This window comes from Canis lupus, chromosome 2, assembly GCF_003254725.2.
Source record: "Canis lupus dingo isolate Sandy chromosome 2, ASM325472v2, whole genome shotgun sequence".
Taxonomy (NCBI): Eukaryota; Metazoa; Chordata; class Mammalia; order Carnivora; family Canidae; genus Canis; species Canis lupus.
The window spans coordinates 49,135,914-49,151,397 of NC_064244.1; the positions used below are offsets into that span (position 1 = coordinate 49,135,914).

General features: G+C 41.8%; 1 protein-coding gene across 2 annotated transcripts in view; it reads left to right on the forward strand.

The window, feature by feature from the left end:
* LOC112660055 (regulator of G protein signaling 7 binding protein) overlaps positions 1–14,801 on the forward strand; it is a 102,791-nt gene extending 87,990 nt beyond the window's left edge. For both annotated transcript variants that reach the window (XM_025447380.3, XM_025447381.3), the window contains exon 6: positions 9,285–14,801. In XM_025447380.3, coding sequence (XP_025303165.1) covers positions 9,285–9,376 — 92 coding nt within the window. In that variant the 3' untranslated portion in view covers positions 9,377–14,801. The remainder of the gene's footprint in view (positions 1–9,284) is intronic.
* Positions 14,802–15,484: the final 683 nt, after the last annotated feature.

Consider the following 15,484-nt stretch of genomic DNA (forward strand, 5'->3'; position numbering starts at 1 on the left):
AGAAACTGAGGCAAAGGGAGATGAGCCAACTTAGCCAAGGTCACACGGACTGTGGGATGTGATCCCAGAGCCTCTGGGAATATGCGCTGTGACACAGAAATGGGGAGATATTTTCCCGAGGATGTAACTTGCATGACGGAAGGGCCTCTACATGCTTCTGTCCCCAGAGCAATGCCTAGAACATAGCAGAATAACAGCCAGCATACATGATAAATGTGGGCCCCGGGAGCAGACTAACTGGCTTGAACTCTGGGTGTTAGCGCTGTGGGCACCTAGCAGGGGTTTCAGGAAGCAGATGCGGTGTGGTGATGAGAGAGGCCTCTGCCCACAGCATGGCAGATTGTTGCTAGAAACACGCCTGGTGGTGGGGACCGGGGACTTTGGATGAAGGCGACCCTCGGGTTCCAATGCTGGCTCTGCCACTTACCAACTTTGTGCCATGGAGCAAGCAGCTTCACTTCCAGCCACCTCAAATTCCTCATCCCTGAAAAGGAGAGAATAGCATCACTTACTCCAGGGGGCCATTGGGGGGGTTAAATGAAGCACCGCAGGTCTTGGGTCTTCTCCCAACCTCTCAGAGAGCAGATGCTGGACTGAGGCTCTACTGTGATTACTGCTGGTGGTACCGGTATTCTTTACCAGCAGGCCCGCCCGGCTTGGCTCAGGAAGATGCCCCGTCCTCACCAAACAGAACCACCCCTGCTACTGCTCATTGGCCTTGAGCCTGCAGAACAGAACATCGGTCCCTGGGACTTGGGGGTGGAGTTCAGGTCTGAAGCTATCCTCAGTTTCTTCATATGTTTGGCAAGTACCCCTGGTCAACAGCAGGGAGGCCCCACAATCCACTGCCCGGGAGGACAACTGCCAGGGCCCTCACACTGAACGGTATATGCCACATGTGCCATGTGGTCTCTGTTTTAAATCAAACCCTCCAGAACATTCCCTCTACATCTCATGGAAATACATCCGACAGTTCCCGAAACATGCAGTAATGGAAAAACAGAAATTTCATTTTATTTACTTAGGGCATTTTTATCATCCTGAAGACTAGACATATTTTGTATGACTTTGTATTACTTTTATCAACAGAAAAAAAAAGTAGAATTTTAAATATATTTTCAATATAATAATAGTAATAAATGATTGATACTGTGAGGAAAAGCATATATTATTCCCTTTTCACAAATAAATGGGAATAATACAAATAAATGACACTCGGGATTTATTTGCTGTTTTTTTTTTAAGGTTTTATTTATTTATTCATGAGAGACAAAGAGAAAGACAGAGACATAAGCAGAGGGAGAAGCAGGCTCCCTGCAGGGAGCCTGATGCGGGGCTCAATCCCCGGACCCCGGGATCATGACCTGAGCTGAAGACACTCAACCACCAAGCCACCCAGGTGCCCTGATACTCAGGATTTAAACCTTAAATCTGTTTAGAACCTGAAAAGGAACAAGCTAGGAGATTCAGGGACCTGTTCAAGAGATATTAAGGCAGTAGGATTTTGAAGAACAATTTAAAAAAAAAAAAATTGAGGTGAAGACTTCAATTCACGTAAAGGCTTCTTCACCTAGGGGAAAAATGGGCCCCTTGGCATGTGATGCCACAGCTCTTGTTCTTGAAGTTTCCTGGGGACTCATAGCATGATGTCTCTATGAGCTGACCAGGAGAGAAAGGGAGATATAAGTCTGAACCGGAGGATCTGAGAAGGCCCGAGGGAAGGAGAGCAGGCCCTCTTGGGTCCCTCTGGGAACATTCTTTAGCAGATGCATATGGCACCATTTTAATGAACGAATCGGCCAGATTCCTGTGTCTGACTCTGTGTACCAAGATAGAGCGCAGGAGCTTTCCCGTGACCTTCCTGGAATCCTTTAGCAGCTGCTCTGTTTATTATATGGGTGTAGGTGAACATATGCAAGAAACAGTGCACGGTGAAATGTGGAAAAATATATTCCAGGCCTTTTCTCCAGGACTTTATTGTCAAAACATCTTTGTAACTGGATGAAAACCATTATAGAAAGCCATCTGGTTTTCTTCTGGCTTCTTCTTTCCTTTCTCTTTTTATTCCATGTGTGTTTGAAGCAGAGAGACAAAAAGGGAAAAGATGCCACTCTTGGTTCCCTGTGTTCCTACCTCCAACCCTGACCATGTGAAAATCCCACCAGGCGGGCTCTGGGCATCCTACCCTGGAAGCGCCCAGATGCCAGTGTTCTCAGGGCCTCACTCTCCTCCTTGCCTCGGAAACTTCCATGTTTATTTTAGCACTTAAAGATTCAATCGTGTCTTCCCCCTTTCCCACCACAGTCACCCCTTGAGTTGACAACTCAAGTGTGTTTTAAATTGCTTTTCGGTGACAAATGAAGGGAGGCAGCCAAGAGCAGGAGTTTTAATGGTTCGTGATGATGCCCTCGTTTTAGGCAGGGTCTTTTCTTTCCCATCCTTCCCGTTTAAGGCTGGAGACAAAGGCATGAAAGAAAAGTGAGCTGCCCTCTTTCTAAGACAGCCCCACAGCAGGCTCCTGACCACGTCCAGGTCTCCTGGCTCTCAGCCCGCTCTTCTTTCCCCTGCTCCAGCGCCTCTCCTGTCCTACATTCTGGGTCACTGGCAGTGCTGTAGGGAGCTTCATTAATTATGATAGTCTTGCTGTGTCAAATGGATTACAAATGGAACCACCTGTGGGGAGCCCACAAGGTGACTGACAAAGGCTAAAAGGAGACCGAAAGTGAAGGACAAGCATCTTCTAGATGTTTGTTGTAATCAAACAAAATAAGTTGGCAGGAAAAAAAATTCAGCCTGAAAGGCAGTTTCACCTTTTCCAGAATTCTGACTTAATGAAGGCTAGGGGGTGTGTCTGTGCATTCATTCACTCTTGCCTAGAATCTGGTTGTCGATACCAGAATCTGTTGGTCAGAATCAGTCTGAAGCGGATCAGCTGGGAATTGAATCTGTTCTAGAATGGGTCCCCTCCTAGGGCCAGGCTTCTCCAGACTAAACTGGATCTAGAAACAGTTGCCCCAGGTTCATATTGGGTCCACTCCAGTCTGGACCTCCCGTATCCACTCTAGCCATGTCATGCAGAAGCGTTTGCTCTCTGGCTGAAGACCGTTAGGCAGTTATGCCACCCGGTTGCCTACAGATGACCTCTTAGGTCCTTTCACCAGGGACTCCCATAAAGACTTTGTGTGCTTCAATGTGGGGTCTGAATGTCACTCTGAGTAGTTTTTACGCTGGCAGCCCCATATCCTCGGTAATCTCAGCCACTTGCCATCCAGGATTCAGTATGCCATATGTACTTCCCCTCTCTCCTCCAATTAATTCACACGTCACCGATCTCATAGCACTTTCTCAATGCATTACTCTGGGTTCAGTCCCTACTCACAAATGTTACATGCCTACTCATTGCCTACTAGAGGAAGAACTCATTACCCTAGCATCTGGTGTACCCACCATCATCGAACATGTGATGGTAACCTATAATGTGCCAAGTTCTGTGTCCGGGGCTGGGGATATGTATCCCTCTAGAGGCTCTCTAGTGCAACAGAAGAGACTGGGTGAGAATCACCTGGAAAGCCTTCCCAAATGACGTGCTTCCCATCATAGAGATTGAGATAATGTTTTGGGGGTAGGGCATGTGATTTCTGGAAACACCTCACACCCACACATGCACTATTGGACAAAGAACTAGTGCGTAGAATATAACAGTGCCATAATAGCTAGACACAGGGCATTCCAAGGACATATGGGATTCTCACCTAGCTCGATGTGAGTTGTAAGGGGTCGGGGTGTGGGATGGGGAAGAGGGCTGTTGGTTATCGAGAATTGCTTTTTGGAAACAGAGGAGAGATGTCTGATGATGAATCAGAGTTAGCCAAAGAAAGAAATGGAAAAAAGGATAAAGAAAAAAGAGGTGGGGGGAAAAATCCAGAGCCTAGGTAGAAGATTCTGGATCTTGAAGGTAGATGAGGAAATGAAAGGGGAGGGCATTTTGATGAACTACAAGCACTTCATTAGTTGGGAAAGTGGCTAGAAAAGAGCCATGAAAGATTTAAAAAGTGGGTGGGCCTATATCGTGAAGGCCCCTATAATCCACGTTGAGGTTTGGACTTTATCCTGAAGCCATTGGAGGGATCCAGTTAGGAGGCAGGTGCAAAAATCCAGGTGAGGAATGCCTCGGGTGTGCCCAAGAAGCCAGGGGGTGGGGGGCGGGCAGAGAAGAGGACATGAACAGCTAATGGGTTGCATAAGACAAAAGACAGAGTCAAGGAAGAAGCCCAGGTTCGTAGTTGGACAGAAGGGTGGACGCTGGCGTCTGCTAAGTTGGAGAGAACAGAGGAGGAGCAGTAGAAACAGAGGACGGTGATGTTTTGGAGATGAAAGAACTCCAAGAGTGGGGCTTGGTGGTGAAGAGCGGGTGTACACGTCTTAGGCTGACGTGAGACGTGGGAGCTGGGAGGGTGGAAACACATATTTAAGCATCTCTGCATAAATGGTAGTTGAAACCTTAAGAACGATCGGCACCAGCCAAGGAGTGTGTGCATAGACACATGCCCTGAACGCCATAATTTAGGTTTTGAGAGGAAAGAACTGAGGTTTCTAAAGGGGACTGAGAAGAAAATCGGAAGTTGCAAGCTAAGCTTGAAGGAGGGATTGTCATTTGTTCAAGAAGGGAGGACTTTTCTGGAAAAAGAAACGGCACGTATAAAGGCAGAGGGCAAGAGAAGGCATCGCCACATTTAGGGAATTCTATCTCTGCTATTCCACCCTTCAGTCCACCCTTCATTCCTGACTGGACTGTTTACTTGAACCCACATTCAAGTTGCCTCTGACCTCCATGACTTTGTTCACACTCTTCTCTCCATCCAGAAAAATCTGTCTCCCCCTTCATCAGATGTCCAAGTTCTCCTCAACCCTGTGGCCCAGAGCCAATACCAAGACCTCCATGATTTTTCCATGATCATTTTCTTCCTTCTCTGCTTGGGAGACAATTCCTGTCTTAAGAGTTGTCACAGTGTTATGTATCCGTGTCGCTCTTACGGCATTTCTGATGATGCGTCATGGTTACTCAAGCAAACATCCTTGACACAAGAACCACCTTCATTTTAGGCCCCCTCGGGTGTGATCCCCAGCACCCAACATGGAGCCTGCACCTAGCAGGCCTTTGACTCATGCAGGGCTTCTCAGAGCGTGGCCTCAGGACCAGCAACATCAGCTTTTCTGGGAACTTGTAAGAAAGATCTAAGTTGATCTTGCCCATTGATCCAGCAATTCTGGAGGGAGGGCCAGCAGTCTCTACCTCGGCACACCCTCAGATGATGCTTAATGCAGCTAATGTTTGAGAACCAGTGGGTGATGGTCTCCTTTTTTTTCCTGGAAGAGAAATTTGCAACTACCATTATATCATGAGCACTCCTCTTGGTTCTTTTTTTTTATATATATATTTTACTTATTCATGAAATACCTGAGAGAGAGGCAGAGACACAGGCAGAGGGAGAAGCAGGCTCCATGCAGGGAGCCTGATGTGGGACTCGATCCTGGGACTCCGGGATCACGCCCCGAGCCAAAGGCAGACACCCAACTGCTGAGCCACCCAGGCGTCCCACTTCTCTTGGTTCTATCTGAGAACATAGCATTAAACTCAAATGTTCAATTATTTGAAAACTTCATATTTTTATGTCCTTCTGTTTCTTAACATAGCATCTATACAAGAAATCTTGTATTAGCAAAGGAAATTTGAGCAAAAATTGAGAAATGGTATCATTGTGCCCTAGGGGGTTCCAATGTCCCTGGCTTTGGTAATACCCAGGAATTAAGCTTCGAATGACCAAGGTTTGAACTTGCCGATGGCTGAATTGCGTAGTCTCCTTTTCTTCCGCTTATCTCCTCTCCTTTCCTCCCTCCCTTTCCCTTTCTCCACTTTTCATTTTCAGATCTAAAACTGTCCTTGGTTACAGCTGTCTCAGAGCATGCCCTTTGGAGAAAAGATGCTATAAAAGTCTCAAACATGTACAATAAAAATCAAAGGTTTTCCAGCAAGGTCAGGTGGATTAGCCCAGAAAGCTGAGAACGAGCGGGGAAACGTTCCATTTTGTTCCCAGGCTTTTGGCAGCCTGTAATTTCAGAGACAGGATTTCAATCAATGTGGAAAGACATCTTTCCTTAGAGTTGAATCCACTCCAGACCATTCCAGGCTTATTGACTGCTGGTGGATTTCAGCATTTACTGTCCATGTCGGCTTCCTAGGGTGTAGAAAGCTGCTCTGAATTTCTGCCAAGGATTTTGGAGTTTTTGTGTCACCTCAGCCCTAGGTGATGTTCAGACAAGCTCCAGGCGAGGCAAAGGTGTCACAAATGCTCCACAAAGATGCCCCAAGCCAGCAGTTGTCCTACAGGCAGCCTGTCCTCTGCTGAGCATCTGAGCACTTTCTCATCAATTCTAACACTTCTATTCATGTGAGTGCTGTGTGTGCGTGCACGTGCGTGTATATATAGCACTCACAAGTGAATGTATCTATCTATCTATCTAACTATATATAGGCAGGTAGATATGAAAAGAAGCTGACTGAGGAGAATTTCAATAGCACAAAAGGGCTTTTGATTCACTGTAATGAATGCACAGATACAAAGGTCAGTCTTGATATGAATCTCATAATACCTGTGAATAATTCCTGTGTGCTTTGAATACAAAAAGAAGAGGACACGGGACCAAATGTGCCCCCGCAGCACGCACACACACACACACACACACACACACACACACACAGTTTCTCTGTAAATACAACATGCAGTTGACATTTCCACACATAGTGGGAACAATACACATCCATGTTGCATTTTATAATATGTAAATACCCATTAGGTCACTCCCCAGATCTCTTAAGGGTTTGCAGCAAGGGAAGGATATATGCGGGCATTTGGGAAATAGATCTTCCAAGTCTTAAATGGAAATAAGGAGACTTTTCCTCCCTATAAATATCTTCATAGTTTTGAGGATTCTGTTCGAGCAACCACTGAATTCCTGGTGAACCTGTGTTTCAGGAAGCATAGCCAGTATCCAAAGAGATACCAAAAAATGAAATTCTTTACTCTTCAGAGTTTGCTGCAGCTTTGCCATCTCCAAGTAGGTTAAGTTTGTTGATCGTTTGGTGGTCAAAGAAGAGTCCTAAAACTCATGAGAAAAGGGGGTTATCATTTCTTTCTGTTCTAAATAGACCATGAATCATCTCTGAGAGATTCTCCTGAGAAATGAGACTCGCATACAGTGTTTGACATTGCCTTCAGAGTCTTCACTATTTGGGGCAAGTTTAACTATACAAGGGAGAGGTCCTATTTTTAATTTTTATTTATTTATGATAGTCAGAGAGAGAGAGAGAGAGAGGCAGAGACACAGGCAGAGGGAGAAGCAGGCTCCATGCACCGGGAGCCCGACGTGGGATTCGATCCCAGGTCTCCAGGATCGCGCCCTAGGCCAAAGGCAGGCGCCAAACTGTGCCACCCAGGGATCCCGAGGTCCTATTTTTAGACTCAAAATGTTGACATCCAGAATATAGTGAAATGCTTTTCACCACGGAAAGGACAAGGAGCATCCGGTCTTTCTCCCCATTAGCGGAATATGAATCTTAAGAGAGAATATTCATCCATGGAGACTTTTGATTCACTGTAATGAATGCACAGATACAAAGGTCAGTCTTGATATGAATCTCCTCACGGAGAGTACACCGTGTTTGATTCATTTGGTGTCCTCAGCTGGGGCACCTGTTTTCTTCCTTGACTCTGACTCGCTACTTTGGTTCCATCTAAGTGTATAGCATAGGGCGCCATTCCAAGGAACCAGTGAGTGATGCTAATTTACAAATAAGTATGACACACAGCAGCCTTTGGGGAAGGGGAGGGAAAGCCCAGGCACTTGGATGACACACTGCACCGAAGAGGACTAGAAAGCCCAAACTTCTTGTGCTCTTGATAGTTTACTGAGCGTCCAGGCTCAGTAACCAAGAAAAACCAACCCTCATCTCCAAACTCATTTTTTTTTATGGAAGCGAGGCACATTTTTCACTTTATCCACCCCCTCATCCAGTTCCTGATTCTGGACTCTTTCCCAAGGTCCTATATCCTCAAGTTTCGGATGGGGAAAGGAAGGAACCCCCTTGGCTCTGCTCTGGGAAGATAATGCAACTGATCCTGGCCAAGCTTAGGTACATAACAGCTGCCAGAGCCAACCAACTATTAGGTGGCCCCTAGCTCCATTCCAATCATGTCATAGTGCTGCCCACACTGGCAGTTTCCAAGTCATGTCCTTGTGGTCCCTGTCCAGCCCCAGGGACCAGACTGCCTGTTCTGCTGCAAGAGGCTAGGCCCACCCACCCTCTCTTTTGGTTTGCACCATTTCTTCAAAACCAGCTCACTAAACTGAATTTGGTTTACCAGTTTCTTCCCTCCTCTACTTGTCATCGTGCTAAAACTTTCAACATCAAACCTTACCAATTTAACAGTGGGCCATCTTCCCGGGATGCCCTTGTGTACAGAAATCTATAGAAATCGCTAGCCAAAGACTCAACAAGGAAGAGTTGAGAAACTTCTTTCAGAGTTCGCATGAAGTAGGCACGTGGAACCACATTCTTTTACAATGGTAAAGAAAAATAGTTAACAATAGCTCTATTTGCTGAATGTTTCCTCTGTGCTAGGCACCTAGGATACCAGCCAAGCTTCATGTTTTTCACAGAGTATTTCATATAATCTTCATCTAAGGTAAGTATTAGTAAACCCTAGTTTACATTTGGGAAAACTGAAGCTTAGCAAGTTTCAATTTACACATTCAAAGTCACAGAGCTAGGAGATAGCAGAGGTGGGTTTAGGAAAGAGGCCAACTTTACCCCAAAGCATGGGCTCTTTCTAAAATGCTATACTTCCCCCAACTCAGAAAGGGCCTCCCAGTAGCTTGCTTGCTTGATTCTAATTAGTGGTTCTCAACTGCAGTCTATGTGCCCCCACTACTACCACCACCACTAAACAAAGAACGTTCGTCCCCATGTGGGGACGTTTCTGGTTGTCACAACTGGTGGGGCAGCATTACCATCATCTAGAGAGTAAGTAGGGCCAGGGAATGCTGCTAAACCTGCTATGGTGCCCGGAACAGCCCTCACAGCAAAGAATTATCTGGTCCTAAATGGCAATAATGCTGAAGTCAAGAAAACTTGATCTTAAAAAGGTGGACTTTAAAAGCCAATTCATAAAACCCAGGTTACTGTGTCTGTAATTCGCTCATATGTACATTCTGTTCCATCACAGATGACAGCAGCCTTCTAAATCTAACTCCCTACCCCCTGGTTAGAAGACGGAAGAGAAGGTTCTTTGGGCTGTGTTGTCTGGTCTCAAGCTAGGCAGCTCCTTCTGGAAACCCACGATCGTGAAGACCTGAAAATATCACAGAACCTGAGGACCTCCAGACAGCTGAACCACAATTATTGGTTTTTGACTATGTTTTCTATGCTTCCTTATTACTTTTATTCGCCTCCCCCTACCCTTTTAAATGATTTTACATTTGAAAGCAGCTGCTGTCAAGGGGAAAAAAAAAAAAGATTCGAAAAGCAGGCTGTTTTTAAAAGGATTTTTAAAGCTGACATTGTGCATGTCTGCTCCAAACCATACCATGACAGATGCAAGAATTATGGTTTTTAAATTATTTAAAGGTTTTTTTAAATGTACTATACAGAGAAAAATTATTTCATGTATAATAGTATATCTTTAGCTCTTGCTGATCTCATGTGAACAATTTATCATATATGAAAGTCTTTAAACATAGAAACCTATCTAAAACTGCAAAACTGTGTTCAAAACTCCAATCAATATTATTAGAAACAGTATTATAATCAAACATACACCACCTCACCTATTGCTTTGTCTGCACTCATTTACATTTAGTCTTCCATTCTGTCAGAATCCAAGAGCTTCTACATAAAGATATCTTAATTTATAATGCAACAAAAACCATATATGAGAAGTATTTAAATTTTTGTAAATACACAATAATCCTAAGACCTTCGTACAATGCATATGGGCAACTAATTTCCTTTTGATCCAATGGTGTCTTTTTCAGCTTCTTGGAGAATGAAGTAATCCAGTTAGAAAATGGTGTAGTAACATATACAATTACCCTCAAATGTAAAATTGAATATTATCACATTTTGTTCTAATTGAAATCTGAAGCATGATGTCTGCACATCAGCATAGTGTTAAATCTTATAGGGCATGCTGGAATTAGCTCAGATCGTAAAAATATTTAACATTTTACGTTAATAAAATCTTTTTAGTTACGCTAAGCTTGTCTCATTTTAGATGACTATGCAGATATGACTTTTCCAATGTGTACTTGGTGTCTTGTCTTATGCTTAGAATCTTGAAAGCAGGACACATTAAGCAATACTATATTTTAGAAAGGAGGAAGCCACACGCTTTGTTTTTCTGCGCACAGCTTTGTTATGATCTTCCTCACTAAACTTGTAACATGGTACAAATTGTGTTATATTTTCCCCTGTTCTTCCTTGGCCCTTTACCCAAACAGAATTTCCCATGAGTTGAGAGATCAGGCCTTTGGACTTCTTTTCTTGCTTTCTAAAATCTGAGAAATCCTAAAGTCAGACAAGAGGCACCAGTGTCTAGTACAATAAAAGGATGAGCTAGATGCCTATAAGTGGTTTATCCAAGATGCATCGTTAATCCCAACCCTATACTTTCTCAGTACTTATGTGCACAGGCATTTATATGTCCAATACTTTGGCCCAACAATAAATACATTAAAGCTGTTAGCTTTAGTGAAGATGGAGATTAGGTTTATTTGAGCTACCAGAATAATTCTTGTATTAGATTGACCTATACAAAATTGCTGGTATTTGACTGTTTTGACCCACAAAAATGGCAATTTCATATGGTTCAACCTAATATCTGATGTTGTGAAAATTATACTTGGAATTGTCTTCTAGCTTTTGTGATTGAAAGCAAAAGACTTAGAGGGTTGGAAGAGACCTCAAAAGGCTACGCAGTTCTCTAGATGATACCAGCTGGTTTTTGGCCTTATTCTTGGAGTCCAGAGTTGTGTTCCAATGAACTGGTAATTCATGCATGGTTATAGGAATGCCTGACTTCGTATAAAGAGTTATCCTTGAAAGTTTTATGAGAAAATAACAACTTTCTAAATCAAATATTGGTAAAACAGTTGTTGGAATATGCTATTTAAAGACTCTTAGAATGAATACCCCTTTGCAAAGCAGGTAACCACTCCTAGATTTATCTTGTCTGCAAACCCTGATTTCATAAATCAGGTTTGACTAAAGTTTAGTATCTTTTTTGAATATGGTTCATTTTCATCCCACGTGGTTAATTCACTTAGGGCCCGTTGTTTTAGAAATTACAAAATATCCCAATTGGACACACTCTCAGCTCCCATCTTTGCCTTCACCCACCTTTCCACTCTATGGAACCCTTAGCTTCAATCTAGTTCCTTTTAATTCATGCAAAGTTATTAACTGATAAACCCAACCTTGATGTTCAGCACGTTCCTCTAAATGCTTGACCTAAATCACTTCTGCTTGGTTAATTTGTGCTCACTCTCGCCTTAGTCTCAGTATGAAAGGAACACTTACCTCCTGTGCCACTGTCCTTTGTACAACTGAAGACTGTTAATAAATTCAGGTCTCACCTCCAGGTCTAGGAGGGCTGTAGTAGCTATTCATGGAGATGGGAATTTGTCTAATTCCCCAGCTAGGCTTTCCATATCTAAGGTAAATAAATTCAGCCACCTTATCTTTTATTCATAGTGCCTGTTTCCCAGACTTTGATTGGTTTTGTAGTTCCTGTGGACACACTCCAAGATTTATAGATCTTCTTTCACTAGCCGGTCCTAAAATTAAATTCAGTGCTCCAAGTCATGATGACCTACACTGACTCATAATGGCAATAGATAGCTCACCATTTCCCATTAGATATGCCAATGCATCTCTTTAGGAGCTGACCCAACTCTCCTCTCACCTACCAAAGGACTTTCTCAGGTGTAGTCCATGAGATAGAGGTCTACTGTCTTGGCTTCCTTCTGGTAATTTGCTCTCAGATTAGCAATAACATTGAGCTGCTCTCTAGAGGTAAGGAGAGAACACTGAACCCATTCTGTTGCATGTGCTCACATGCTAAAAACAGAAAAGGATGTCAACTTTTCCTGGCATACCCTCACCATGTAACCATTATAATTTTAATATCCCATGTTGATGCATCGTTGTTGTTTTTTTTCCAGATTACAGAGGCAATATATGTTCTTTGTGGGAAATCGGAAATATACCACCAAGTATAAAGAAAATAAAAATCACCTGAATACCACCACAATCATATTGTTTAAAACCACATTTCCTGGCTTTAAATCAGTCAGTGGCTGGGCTCAAAGACACTTGTGGATAAGGTATGTGCACGAATGCCCACAAAGCCAAGTTATCACTCTAAAATACTGATGTTTTGCACGCCTCTAGGAACAGAGTGACTGCAGACTTCTGGTTGTGCTATTGATCAAGGGTACAAAGAAGGCTTTAGAAGTAGCACAGCCCTGATGCCTCCTCTAATGAAAGCTCTTAGGGAAATTCTAAAATCCAGATCATTTTGTTCCTCGGTGCTCCTCCAATGGTTGGATATTTCCTGTGTGGCAATACTGCCACCTACTGAATGCTGAGCTTTAGCATAAGAAGAGACCATAAATGCAAAGAGTATGAAAGCATCTTGTTTATTTTAGACAGGAAAAAAAAGGGGGGGACCAGGTAACAGTATCCCATATGGAATTCAGATTCTGGAAGTCTCAAAGTTGAAAGGATTAAGGATATCATCCATACTAACGTCCCATGCCACACGCATATAACTAATTAAGCACTATCTATCATTTCTTTGTGTTCCAAAACATCACAAATGCAAAATGCTCAGCTTTCAGATCACAATAGATAGGATGAGGAAAAACCAATGATGCTATTGGCCCATAATAAATCATGATAATTAGGTATAAAGATCAGAAATAAACCCAAGAACATAGAGGAATTAAGTGCATTATAAAGATGGCATTTCAAATCTGTGAGTAAAGTTGGATTACTAAATAATTTGGGATGATTGGTTTGGCCACATGTTGGGGGAAATACTAGATCTATACCTCATAATTTCCATCAAAATAAATTCTAGGTGAAGTACAGATTTAGATGTTAAAGCACATAAATATGTAAAAGGACTAGTAGGCAATACTGACAAATATTTATGTAATTTTACTATGGAAAAGAAGCCTTTCTAAGCATGACAACAAAGGAAGAAATAAAAAAGAAAAAGATGGATGGATTAGACCAATTAAAATGTGGAATGCCTATACAGTAAAAAATAACAAACCAAATTAAGAGAAAACAAAATTTGAAATATATGCAACAATGAGCATCGATCCCTAGTATATATCAAGAGCTTAAGCTCCATTACCCTTGGGAAGTTTCTAAGGTCTACAACCTTCCCAACCAAGTGTTTGCATTTCATTGCTTCCTCATTGTACTTATTAAATTATTACTTATTTGTCTGTTTATATCCACTAATTTGGAAGTTCAAGAAAGCAGCAACCATGTCTATTTCGCTTACTGTTATATTCTTGATACTTAACCCAGTGCTAGACACAAAGCAAATACTGAAAACATATTTATTGTGTGAGTGAATAATGAATGCATGAGTAAATAACATTTTATGATCAAAAAGAATCAAACTTTCCAGTAGAATATTGAGCCAAGGACATAAACTGGCAGTGTACTATAAATTAATGAACAAATAATAAATATGAAAATATTTAACTAGTAATCAAAAATGCAAATCATTACAATATACTCCTTTTTACGTATCAGAAAGACAAAGGGTATAAAGAATTATAGTTCCCAGGGACAACAAGGAAGTATGGAAATTAACATTCTCTTACAGAGTCAACAACAGTATAAATTGATTCTGGAAAAATATTTTGGCAGTATATTTTTTGTGTATGCCAAATACTTCCACGTTAGGGAAATTCTCCTCAAAAAAAAGTCAAGAAAAATGAACTAAGATACATTCATTCATTATTCAAAAAATATATGCAAGAAAGGATGTTTCTAGGAGCATTATTTGGAGGAATGGAAATAACATGAGCCTACAATATAGGGTTGGTTAAATATGGTATATCCTTTCAATGGAATACTGTGCACCAATTAAGAATAAGCACTAGATGTATATTTATTGAAGTAAACAGCTATATTGTTAAATAAAAAAAGGAAGTTACAGAAGAACATGATATGTTCCCATTTTAAAAATAGACATACACAGTGTGCATTACAGCATCTGAAAGGATATTTGCTGAAATGTTAACAGCATCTATCTCTGGGAGGTGAGATTTGGAGCATTTACATTTTCTTTTTTGCATATCTGTAATTTCTGATTTTTCCACAATGAGCATGTAGTATCTGTGTAATTTTTTCAGGGAATAAACAACAATGTTCACGACATATATTAAATGAAAAAACATGTTATAAAACCGTATGTATAGTATGACACAATATTTGTAAAAAAAGAAAATTATATATAAATATATCTACGTATGTATATATATGCATAAGAAGCTAGAAGGACATACACTAAAATGTTAATAGTAGTTATTTATGGGTAGTGGGATTATGGGTGATTATTTTTTCTTTTTGCTTTTCTGTGTTTTCTAATTTTTCTACAATGAATATGTATTCCTTGTGTAATAAAAACTAATAATAAAAGTTGAAAAAAAATGAAAAAGTGAGACATTGTGAAACCACTTGCTCTCATCCTTCCCACCAACCCCCTCGACTTACTCCTCGTCGTCAACGCGTGGGCAGTGGGGATCCAGAGAGGAAACACCAGAGCACCGTAACTTTGGAAGATAGAATAAAGATCCAGACAAAGGGGAGGGGCGGGGAGGAAAGAAGAGAAGAGAGAAAGTACAAATTAAGTGAAGATGAATCAACAGTGGAAGGATTAAAGCAGGCTTTGGAACATATTCTCTGACAATAGCAGTGAGTCTCTAAATTTAACTCAGTTTTCCTGATAGCTATAACAAGTGAAATAAAAACAAAAACCAAAAACATGGAGCTAAATAGGTTTGTTTTCTAATGAAAGGAATTCTATACATGTCTGGAGAGACATCTAGAAATTCAGTTCTGACAGGAAGGTATCCCAAGAAGTTTTTCAAGAGGTGAACTATTGAAATCCAGCTGGTTGTCCAGAGCTGTGCAGTAGAACCTGAAGGAACACAGACTTTTATCTGAATCTCAGACCTGCCACAACCAAGTATATAACCATGGCTAGCAGTTCCCACACCCATTCTCTCCTTCTTCCCCTTAGAAACAGAGACTTCAAATTTTGGCAAACGCTGGCCACCTAAAGTAAAGACTCCACTCTCTCCTAGGCTCTCTTGGTTTTGGATGTGGCTAGGTAAGTGA